Consider the following 12,139-nt stretch of genomic DNA (forward strand, 5'->3'; position numbering starts at 1 on the left):
TGATTGATTGATTACTATTGATATGGGGATGAAGACTGTGAGCCCCACGTGGGACAACCTGATTATCCTGTATCTATCTCAGTGGTTAGAACAGTGCTTGGCACATAGTAAGCGCTTAACAAATACCAACATTATTATTATCATTATTATTATTATTATTATTACAGGGACTCTGTCCAATCTGATACAGCTCATATCTCCCCCAGCGCTTAGGACGGTGCTTGCCACGTAGTAGGGGCTGAGCAAAAACCACATAAAAAAAAAATCGATCGGGGTGGAAGTCCGGGTGTGAGGGAGTCCCACGGGTGCTAAGCGCTTAGTCCAGTGCTCTGCACACAGTAAGCGCTCAATAAATACGACTGATTGATTGATTGATTACTATTAATATGGGGATGAAGACTGTGAGCCCCACGTGGGACAACCTGATTATCCTGCATCTATCTCAGTGGTTAGAACAGTGCTTGGCACATAGTAAGTGCTTAACAAATACCAACATTATTATTATTATTATTATTATTATCATTATTATTATTATTACAGGGACTGTGTCCAATCTGATACAGCTCATATCTCCCCCAGCGCTTAGGACGGTGCTTGCCACGTAGTAAGCGCTGAGCAAAAACCACACACACAAAAATATCGATCGGGGTGGAAGTCCGGGTGTGAGGGAGTCCCGCGGGTGCTAAGCGCTTAGTCCAGTGCTCTGCACACAGTAAGCACTCAATAAATATGACATTGATTGACTGATTGATTACTCTTAATATGGGGATGAAGACTGTGAGCCCCACGTGGGACAACCTGATTATCCTGTATCTCAGTGGTTAGAAAAGTGCTTGGCACAGAGTAAGCGCTTAGCAAATACCAACATTATTATTATTATTATTATTATTATTATTACAGGGACTCTGTCCAATCTGATACAGCTCATATCTCCCCCAGCGCTTAGGACGGTGCTTGCCACGTAGTAAGCGCTGAGCAAAAACCACACACACAAAACAATCGATCGGGGTGGAAGTCCGGGTGTGAGGGAGTCCTGCGGGTGCTAAGCGCTTAGCCCAGTGCTCTGCACACAGTAAGCGCTCAATAAATACGACCGAATGCATGAATGCGGGGGTCGGGGGGGGGGGTCCGGTTACCTGGTCAATGAAGGCCTGGTGTCTTTGGAGGGCCGCGTCATACTGCTCCTTCTGCAGCTGCAGCTGGTGGCTCAGCTGCTTCTCCGTGTCCTTGGCCTGGCGGACAGTCAGTTCCCGCTGCTGCGCCTGGGAGCGGCCGGAATGGGGTCGGGGAAGAATAATAATAATGACGGTATTCATTAAGCACTTACTATGTGCAAAGCACTGTTCTAAGCGCTGGGGAGGCGATCGGGTTGTCCCACGTGGGGCTCACAGACTTAATCCGCATTTTACACACGAGGGAAATGAGGCACAGAGAATAAATAAATAATAAATAACGATGGCATTTGTTAAGCGCTTACTATGTGCAAAGCACTGTTTTAAGTGCTAGGGAGGATACAAGGCGATCGGGTTGCCCCACGTGGGGCTCACAATCTTAACCCGTATTTTACAGATGAGGGAACTGAGGCACAGAGAATAAATAATGATGGCATTTGTTAAGTGCTTACTATGTGCAAAGCACTGTTCTAAGCGCTGGGGAGGATACAAGGCGATCGGGTTGTGCCACGTGGGGCTCACAATCTTAATCCCCATTTTCCAGATGAGGTAACTGAGGCTCAGAGAAGTTAATCAATCAATCAATCAATCGTATTTATTGAGCGCTTACTGTGTGCAGAGCACTGTACTAAGCGCTTGGGAAGTCCAAGTTGGCAACATATAGAGACGGTCCCTACCCAACAGTGGGCTCACAGCCTAGAAGTGACCAAGTGACCTTAAGTGACTTGCCAAAGGTCACACAGCAGACACGTGGTGGAGCCGGGATTCAAACCCAGGACCTCTGACTCCAAAGCCGGGGCTCTCTCCACTGAGCCACACTGCTTCTCCGAATTCATTCATTCATTCAATTCAATCGTACCTATTGAGCGCTACCGTGTGCAGAGCACTGTACTAAGCGCTTGGGAAGTCCAAGTTGGCAACATATAGAGATGGTCCCTACCCGACAGTGGGCTCACAGTCTAGAAGTGACCAAGTGACCTTAAGTGACTCACACAGCCGGGATTCAAACCCATGACCTCTGACTCCGAAGCCGTGGCTCTCTCCACTGAGCCACGCTGCTTCTCCGAATTCATTCATTCATTCAATTCAATCATATCCATTGAGCTCTTACTGTGTGCAGAGCACTGTACTAAGCGCTTAGAAAGTCCAAGTTGGCAACATATAGATGGTCCCTACCCGACAGTGGGCTCACAGTCTAGAAGTGACCAAGTGACCTTAAGTGACTCACGCAGCCGGGATTCAAACCCATGACCTCTGACTCCGAAGCCGGGGCTCTCTCCACTGAGCCACGCTGCTTCTCCGAATTCATTCATTCATTCAATTCAAGCGTACCCATTGAGCGCTTACTGTGTGCAGAGCACTGTACTAAGCGCTTGGGAAGTACAAGTGAATAGGGAACGAGGCTGGCTTGCATCTCCCAGACCCGAGCTCTTCTCTGCGGGAGGCGGCCAGCCCTGAACCCCGCGGAGGGTGGGGGGTGGGTTATCTTCTCTGCTGGACGCCCCCCACACCAAACCCCGAGACCCCAGGGACCCAGGAGCCCCCGACACCCACCAGGGCCGTCTGCAGCAGGGCGATGGCGCGCTTCTTCTCCTCCACCTCCTGCTTCAGGCGCAGCACGGAGCTGGTCACCTCGGCGGCCACGGCCGACGCCTGTTCCAGGTGGGCCAGCTGGTCCTCCTCTGACGGAAGCCCCTGGGGACGGGACGGGCCGGAATCCCGCCGCCGTCAGGCGCCCAGTACACTTCCGCCGGACAGCGGGGCCGCCGCCGACTTCCGTCCACCCGTGGGTTTTTTGTTTTTTTTTTTAAATAATGGCATTTATTAAGCGCTTACTATATGCGCAGCACTGTTGTTATTTCGCCCTCTCCCGAGCGCTTAGTACAGTGCTCTGCACACAGCGGACCAAACGAACGTACGTGGCGCTGGCGAAGGGACGGCAAGGAGTCGACCGGGCCCCTTCTCCGACCCCCGAGGACGTCACCCCCTAGCTCCCAAGGCCTGGGGAGACATCATCATCATCATCATCAATCGTATTTATTGAGCGCTTACTGTGTGCAGAGCACTGTACTAAGCGCTTGGGAAGTACAAATTGGCAACATATAGAGACAGTCCCTACGCAACAGTGGGCTCACAGTCTAAAAGGGGGAGACAGAGAACAAAACCAAACATACTAACAAAAGAAAATAAATAGAATAGATATGTACAAATAAAATAGAGTAAAAAAATATGTACAAACATATATACATACATAGACAGACATTGGGGTCTGCGGTTCCGCGGACACCAGGACCCCTTCTCGTATCCGTCACTCAATCGTTACTTATTGAGCGCTTACTGTGTGCAGAGCACTGGACTAAGCGCTTGGGAAGTCCAAGTTGGCAACATATAGAGACGGTCCCTGCCCAACATTCATTCACTCAATTGTATCGATTGAGCGCTTACTGCGTGCAGAGCACTGGACTGAGCGCTTGGGAAGTACAAGTTGGCAACATATAGAGACAGTCCCTACCGGACATTCATTCACTCAATCGTATCTATTGAGCGCTTACTGCGTGCAGAGCACTGGACTGAGCGCTTGGGAAGTACAAGTTGGCAACATATAGAGACGGTCCCTACCCAACATTCATTCACTCAATCATATCTATTGAGCGCTTACTGTGTGCAGAGCACTGTACTCAGCGCTTGGGAAGTCCAAGTTGGCAACATATAGAGATGGTCCCTACCCAACATTCATTCATTCACTCAATCGTATCTACTGAGCGCTTACTGTGTGCAGAGCACTGGACTGAGCGCTTGGGAAGTACAAGTTGGCAACATATAGAGATGGTCCCTACCCAACACTCATTCACTCAGTCGTATCTATTGAGCGCTTACTGCGTGCAGAGCACTGTACTGAGCACTTGGAAAGTCCAAGTTGGCAACATATAGAGACGGTTCCTACCCAACAGCGGAGGACTCACAGTCTAGCCCAGTCTAGCCCTATGCCCATGCTGTTTCCACTAGACCACCCTGCTGTATTTAGCCGTGAAATTAACAAAGGATAAAGTTTAGTTTCAGCAGGTTAAATTTTAGCCAACTTTTGATTATCCAGGGGAGGGCAAGGAGAGTTGAACTTCTCAGATAACTTTTCTCGAAACTAAATTATAGCAGGGAGCAGCGTGGCTCAGTGGAAAGAGCCCGGGCTTTGGAGTCAGAGGTCACGGGTTCAAATCCCGACTCTGCCAAATGCCAGCTGTGTGACTTTGGGCAAGTCACTTCACTTCTCTGTGCCTCAGTTCCCTCATCTGGAAAATGGGGGCTGTGAGCCCCCTGCGGGACAACCTGATCACCTTGTAACCTTCCCAGTGCTTAGAACAGTGCTATGCACATAGTAAGCTCTTAATAAATGCCATCATCATCATTGCTTCCCTCTTCTCCCACCAGAGTTGCTCAACAGGTGCAGAATGGACTTGGCTTGAGTGGTCTCCATATCAGTTAGCCTGCCGGACCCCTGAAAGGAGATCACAGCAACTGAGGCGGGGAGAAAGGGGCAAGAGCCGGCTCTGCCGACTGTCAGCTGTGTGACTTTGGGCAAGTCACTTAACCTCTCTGCACCTCAGTTCCCTCATCTGTAAAATGGGGATGAAGACGGTGAGCCCCCCGCGTGGGCCAACCTGATCACTCTGTAACCTCCCCAGCGCTTAGAACAGTGCTTTGCACACAGTAAGCGCTTCATAAATGCCGTCAAAAAAACAACAACAAAGAGACGGAATGACTCAGGGACACAGTAAGCGCTCAATAAATACGACCGACTGGCTGACGGATTTCCACGGCGCTTCTTCCCAGTTCCTACTGTCGGGCCCCCTCCCGCGGGCGAGTCTCCGGCTCGGCCCACCCTTCCGAGGGGAGTCCAGTTGGGGGTCCCCCCCGGGGTCGAACTCACCTCCCGCCGGGGGGCCGAGGCGGCCGAGCGGGGCCGCTCCCGCTCGGACTCGTCCATCTCGTCCAGGAAGCTGATGATGCTTTGCAGCTTGGCCTCGGAGAGCAGGGCCCCCCCGGCCCCGCCGCCGGGAAGCCGGTTCAGCTTCCCAAACCGCTCCAGGTTGTCGGCCGTCAGGGAGTTGGGCCCCTCCTCCTCCTCCTCCTCCTCCTCCTGCGGCGGGGCGAGAGCCGGGGGGGCGTCCACACCACAGCCCCTCCCCGGCGGCCACCCCCGCTTTCCCCTTCCCCACGTCCTGGGTGGGCTTGGTGGGGTCCCGTACCCCCGCCCCTCAAGCTGCTGTACCTCATAATAATGACAAAAACCGGGACATTTAATAAGCCCCTGCGACGTCCCAAACTATGACGATGATACAGCCCGTTAATAGCTGTAATTTATTTCAGCTCCCAGTCTTCAGCCCCGTTTTACAGATGAGGGAACTGAGGCCCAGAGAAGTGAAGTGACTCGCCCAAAGTCACACGGCTGATAAGTGGAGGAGCCGGGATTTGAACCCATGACTTCTGACTCCAAAACCCATGCTCTTTCCACTGAGCCATGCTGCTTCTCTGTAATAATAATAATAATAGTAGTAGTATTCTTAAGCGCCTGCTATGTGCCAAGCACTGTTCTAGTAATAATAATAATGGCATTTGTTAAGCGCTTCCTATTTGCCAAGCACTGTTCTAAGCGCTGGGGAGGTTAACAAGGTGATCAGGTTGTCCCACGGGGGGCTCACAGTCTTTATCCCCATTTTACAGATGAGGGAACTGAGGCCCAGAGAAGTGAAGTGACTTACCCAAAGTCACACAGCTGACTTCTAGACTGTGAGCCCACTGTTGGGTAGGGACCGTCTCTCTATGTTGCCAACTTGGACTTCCCAAGCACTTAGTCCAGTGCTCTGCACACAGCAAGCGCTCAATAAATACGATTGAATGAATGAATGAATGGTGGAGCCGGGATTTGAACCCATGACTTCTGACTTGTACTTCCCAAGCGCTTAGTCCAGTGCTCTGCACACAGTAAGCGCTCAATAAATACGATTGAATGAATGAATGAATGAATGGTGGAGCCAGGATTTGAACCCATGACGACTGACTCCAAAACCCTTGCTCTTTCCACTGAGCCATGCTGCTTCTCTGTAATAATAATAATAATAATAATAATAATAATAATGGTATTTGTTAAGCGCCTGCTATGTGCCAAGCACTGTTCTAATAATAATGGCATTTGTTAAGCACTTACTATGTGCAAAGCACTGTTCTAAGCACTGGGGAGGTTACAAGGTGATCAGGTTGTCCCACGGGGGGCTCCCAGTCTTCATCCCCATTTTACAGATGAGGGAACTGAGGCCCAGAGAAGTGAAGTGACTTGCCCAAAGTCACACAGCTGACAAGTGGCAGTCCTAAGCGCTGGAGGGAGATACAAGGGAATCAGGTTGTCCCACGTGGGGCTCCCGGGCTTAATCGCCTTTTCACGGATGAGGTAACTGAGGCCCAGAGAAGTGAGCCCGTTGTTGGGTAGGGACCGTCTCTAGATGAGAAGCAGCGTGGCTCAGTGGAAAGAGCCCGGGATTGGGAGTCGGAGGTCATGGGTTCTAATCCCGGCTCCGCCGCTTATCAGCTGGGCGACTGGGCAAGTCACTTCTCTGGGCCTCAGTTTCCTCATCTGGAAAATGGGGATGAAGACTGGGAGCCCCAAGTGGGACAACCCGATCACCTTGTATCTATCCCAGCGCTAAGAACAGTGCTTGGCACATAGTAAGCGCTTAACAAATACCACCATTATTATTCTTCTTATTACATACTAAGCGCTTAACAAATACCAGCATTATTATTCTTATTATTACTACATAGTAAGCGCTTAACAAATACCAGCATTATTACTCTTATTATTACCACATAGTAAGCGCTTAACAAATACTATCATTATTACTGTTATTATTATTACATAGCAAGCCCTTAACAAATACCAGCATTATTATTCTTATTATTACTACATAGTAAGCGCTTAACAAATACCAGCATTATTATTCTTATTATTACTACATAGTAAGTGCTTAGCAAATACCAGCATTATTATTCTTATTATTACTACATAGTAAGCACTTAACAAATAACATCATTATTATTCTTCTTATTATTACATAGCAAGCACTTAACAAATACCAGCATTATTACTCTTATTATTACTACATAGTAAGCACTTAACAAATACCAGCATTATTACTCTTATTATTACTACATAGTAAGCTCTTAACAAATACCATCATTATTATTCTTATTATTATTACATAGTAAGCGCTTAACAAATACCATCATTCTTATTATTATTATCATTATTACATAGTAAGCGCTTAACGGCTACAATGATTAAGACTGTGAGCCCCCCATGGGACAACCTGATCACCTTGTAACCTCCCCAGCACTTAGAACAGTGCATTGCACGTAGTAAGCGCTTAATAAATGCCATTATTATTATTATTATCATTATTTGACCGGCTCAATGGGGAGGATTCCATTATACGTCAATGAACTCGCATCCTGCCACCAGACAGATCCGAGAGGGCGAAGTCGGTGGGGGAGACCCTAATCTTCTAGATTGTGAGCCTGCTGTTGGGTAGGGACCGTCCCTATATGTTGCCAACTTGGACTTCCCAAGCGCTTAGTACAGTGCTCTGCACACAGTAAGTGCTCAATAAATACAACAATGAATGAATGCATAATCCGACCCCAAGCCCCCCAAGATTCCCCTCTTTACGTTGTCAGCGACCATTCTAGACTGTGAGCCCGCTGTTGGGTAGGGACCGTCTCTATATGTTGCCAACTTGTACTTCCCAAGCGCTTAGTACAGTGCTCTGCACACAGTAAGCGTTCAATAAATACGATTGAATGAATGAATGCATAATCCGACCCCAAGCCCCCCAAGATTCCCCTCCTCACGCTGTCAGTGACCATTCTAGACTGTGAGCCCACTGCTGGGTAGGGACCGTCTCTAGATGTTACCAACTTGTACTTCCCAAGCGCCTAGTACAGTGCTCTGCACACAGTAAGCACTCCATAAATACGACTGAATGAATGAACGCATGCATAATCCGACCCCAAGCCCCCCAAGATTCCCCTCTTCACGTTGTCAGTGACCATTCTATAATAACAGCATTTATTAAGCGCTAACTACGTGCAAAGCACTGTTCTAAGCGCTGGGCACCGTTCTATCATTATTTATTATTTATTTATACTCTGTGCCTCAGTTCCCTCATCTGGAAAACGGGGATTAAGATTGTAAGCCCCACATGGGACAACCCGATCGCCCTGTATCCTCCCCAGCGCTTAGAACGGTGCTTTGCACATAGTAAGCGCTGAACAAATGCCATCGTTATAGAAATTTATTATTATTCTAGACTGTGAGCCCGCTGTTGGGTAAGGACCGTCTCTATATGTTTCCAATTTGGACTTCCCAAGCGCTTAGTCCAGTGCTCTGCACACAGTAAGCGCTCAATAAATAAGATTGAATCCCACCAAGGGAAGATCTGGGGAGGGTGGGGGGCGTAGAGGGGATCCCCCTGCCATTCCAGCACCCCGAATACCCCATCGATCCAGGCGTATCTGTCCTTCTTGGCGGCCTTGGGGTGGGGCGGGGGGTCCGGTTCCTCCTCCAGCATCTTCAGCGTGTCCAGGAGTTCCTCCAGCGGCCCCTTGGACGGGCCTCCGCCGGCCGGGGCGGCTACCGGCTCGCGGGGGCTCGCGTCCTGGCGGTCAGACAAGGGTGGGGGGAGAAGACGGGACGGCCACTGAGCCGGCGGAGCGGCTGCGGAGACGCACAGCCCCCCGGGGTCGGTCTCAAGAGCGGAGGAGCGTGACCCAGAGAGAAAGGGCTGCTTTGAGTCCGTCCCATTTCCCAGGTCATCATCATCAATCGTATTTATTGAGCGCTTACTGTGTGCAGAGCACTGGACTAAGCGCTTGGGAAGTCCAAGTTGGCAACATATAGAGACGGTCCCTACCCAACAGTGGGCTCACAGTCTAAAAGGGGGAGACAGAGAACAAAACCAAACATACTAACAAAATAAAATAAATAGAATAGATATGTACAAGCAAAATAAATTAGAGTAGCAAATATGTACAAACATATATACATATATACAGGTGCTGTGGGGAAGGGAAGGAGGTAAGATGGGGGGATGGAGAGGGGGACGAGGGGGAGAGGAGGAAGGGGCTCAGTGTGGGAAGGCCTCCTGGAAGAGGTGAGCTCTCAGTAGGGCCTTGAAGGGAGGAAGAGAGCTAGCTTGGTGGATGGGCAGAGGGATTGGGGGCATTCCAGGCCCGGGGGATGACGTGGGCCGGGGGTCGATGGAGGGACAGGCGAGAACGAGGAGTTCATCCCCGGGACGAAAGGGGCCCCGTCCCTTTGACCGTGGGATGCCCGGGGCTTGGGGGGAGGCGGATGAGCTCCGGAAGCCGAGCTGCGGCCGGGGGTTCCCGGGAGAGGAGACCTGAGGCTTGGGATCTGGGGCCGGGCTGAAGGCTTCCTCGGGGTCTCGGGCCTGGAAGCCGGCATCTGAAACACAAAGCCGGGCCCGTTCGGCATCCGAGTCGCGCCTGGGGGACGGAGAGGCGCCCTGCCGCGCCCACGCAGAGGTGGTGAGGCCGGGGACGGCCCCATCACGCCTCCCCGAACTCTAGCGTCGCGTCCCCGCCCAGCTTCGATGCGAGGAGGTCAGGTGGGGTGGGGGGCTCTAATCCGGCCCCCTCCCACAGATCATCTCCATCGGGAATTCATTCATTCATTCAATCATATTTATTGAGCGCTTACTGTGTGCAGAGCACCCGACTAAGCGCTTGGGAAGTCCAAGTTGGCAACATCTAGAGACGGTCCCTACCCGACAGTGGGCTCACAGTCTAGAAGACTGGCCAAGGACCATTCTACGGGCAGAGAGGGAGACCACCCGGTACCCGCCGGGGATGTCCGGATTTCCCGCCGCTCACCGGCATTGTTGACTTTGACGGCACCCGGAGCCGGGCTGCCGTTCTTGGTCTTCCTCTTCCCCATCTTCCTGCTCTCCCTCGGGGGTCCCGGCTCGTCGTCGTCGTCCTCCTCCTCTTCCTCCCGGTCCCGGGCCGCCTGCGGGGGCGGCTTGGCCTGGCCCGCCGCCTTCTGGGCCCGCTTCTGCTGCAGCTCCTGCCGCGGGGACGGGTATGAGGATGCCCCCACCGTGGCACCGAAGGGGCGGCATGGATGGCGGGAGGGGGACAGAGCACGCCCACAGCCCTCTGGGGACGGGGCTCGGGACCACCCTCCTGTGCCCCCAGTGCCGGGGGGCCGCGCCCTCTCTCCCCGCCACACCGGCCGGCGCGCCCGCCCGCCCTCGGGACTACCTGGATGGCCGCTCGCCGGGCCTGCCGGGCTTTCTCCTCCCGGATCCTCCGCCTCTCCTCCTCCCCGCGGCGCCGTCGCTCCAGTAGGTCCTCGACCTGTGGCAGTGCCCGCCGCCGCCACTCCTGCGACCGAGGGAGGGGGTCGACGCCGATGCCCGGGCACGAGGGGGAGACGCCGCGGCTGACCGGAGGACCCCCCGGTAGACCCGAGGTGGGGGGGTGTCTCCCTAGGCCCCTTCTCCTTCAGCTGCCAAAACCCACCCCCCACACGTGGTTCTTTTTACGATTCTTGTTAAGCGCTTACTAGGTGCCAGGCGCTGTACTAAGCGCGTCGGTAAATACACCTTAATCAGGTTGGACGCAGTCCCCGCATGAGGCTCCCGGTCTTCACCCCCACCCAATCAATCAATCAATCGTATTTATTGAGCGCTTACAGTGTGCAGAGCACTGCACTAAGCGCTTGGGAAGTACAAGTTGGCAACATCTAGAGACGGTCCCTACCCGACAGTGGGCTCACAGAGAAGCAGCTTGGCTTAGTGGAAAGAGCACGGGCTTGGGAGTCAGAGGATGTGGGTTCTAATCCCGACTTTTCCACTTGTCTGCTGTGTGATCTTGGGCAAATCACTTCACTTCTCTGTGCCTCAGTTACCTCATCTGTAAAATGGGGATTAATACTGTGAGCCCCATGTGGGACAACCTGATTACTATCTACCTCAGAGCTTAGAACAGTGCTTGGCACATATTAAGTGCTTAATGATTACCATAATTATTATCAAGCGCTTAGTACAGTGCTCTGCACATAGTAAGCGCTCAATAAATACGATTGATTGATAGAACCCAGACTGCCAGCTCGTTGTGGGCAGGGAATGTGTCTGTTTATTGTTGTATCATCCTCTCCCCAGCGCTTAGTACAGTGCTCTGCACACAGTAAGTGCTCAATAATAATTATAATGATGGCATTTCTTAAGCGCTTACTCTGTGCAAAGCACTGTTCTAAACAACTGACTGCCTCCAGGCCGTAAACTCATTGCGGGCAGGGAACGTGTCCACCAAATCGGTTCTACTGTTCGTTCCCAGGCGGTTGGTACAGTGCTCTGCACACAGTAAGCGCTCAATAAATGCCACTGATGGACTGATTGATTGCCATTTTACGGATGAGGTAACCGAGGCACAGAGAAGTGAGGTTACTTGCCCGGACCCGTGCTCTATCCATTAAGCCAGGATGCTCCTGCGGGAGGGTTAGGGGAGGGTTGAGGGTGAGAGATGGGAGTGCGAGATGTAGCGTGTAGGTGTAGTGTGGCTCAGTGGAAAGAGCCCGGGCTTTGGAGTCAGAGGTCACGGGTTCAAATCCCGGCTCCGCCACTTGTCAGCTGTGGGACTTTGGGCAAGTGACTTCACAGCCCACTGTTGGATAGGGACTGTCTCTATATGTTGCCGACTTGTACTTCCCAAGTGCTTAGCATAGTGGTCTGCACACAGTAAGTGCTCAATAAATACGATTGATTGATTGACTGATTGATTCTCTGGCCCTCAGTTCCCTCTGTAAAACGGGGATGAAGACTGTGAGTCCCCCCGTGGGACAACCTGATCACCATGTAACCTCCCCAGCGCTTAGTACAGTGCTTTGTACATAG

The 12,139-nt window shown here is 51.8% G+C and overlaps 1 protein-coding gene across 1 annotated transcript in view; it reads right to left on the bottom strand.

The window, feature by feature from the left end:
* Positions 1-12,139, bottom strand: part of CEP131 (centrosomal protein 131) — a 49,471-nt gene that overhangs the window by 20,970 nt on the left and 16,362 nt on the right. Inside the window, exons 12-18 of the mRNA XM_038741924.1 lie at positions 10,506-10,628; positions 10,116-10,308; positions 9,623-9,687; positions 8,717-8,878; positions 5,098-5,307; positions 2,727-2,867; positions 1,137-1,262 (exon numbers count right to left, since the gene is read on the bottom strand). Coding sequence (XP_038597852.1) covers positions 1,137-1,262; positions 2,727-2,867; positions 5,098-5,307; positions 8,717-8,878; positions 9,623-9,687; positions 10,116-10,308; positions 10,506-10,628 — 1,020 coding nt within the window. The remainder of the gene's footprint in view (positions 1-1,136; positions 1,263-2,726; positions 2,868-5,097; positions 5,308-8,716; positions 8,879-9,622; positions 9,688-10,115; positions 10,309-10,505; positions 10,629-12,139) is intronic.

This window comes from Tachyglossus aculeatus, unplaced genomic scaffold, assembly GCF_015852505.1.
Source record: "Tachyglossus aculeatus isolate mTacAcu1 unplaced genomic scaffold, mTacAcu1.pri SUPER_34, whole genome shotgun sequence".
NCBI classification, from domain to species: Eukaryota; Metazoa; Chordata; class Mammalia; order Monotremata; family Tachyglossidae; genus Tachyglossus; species Tachyglossus aculeatus.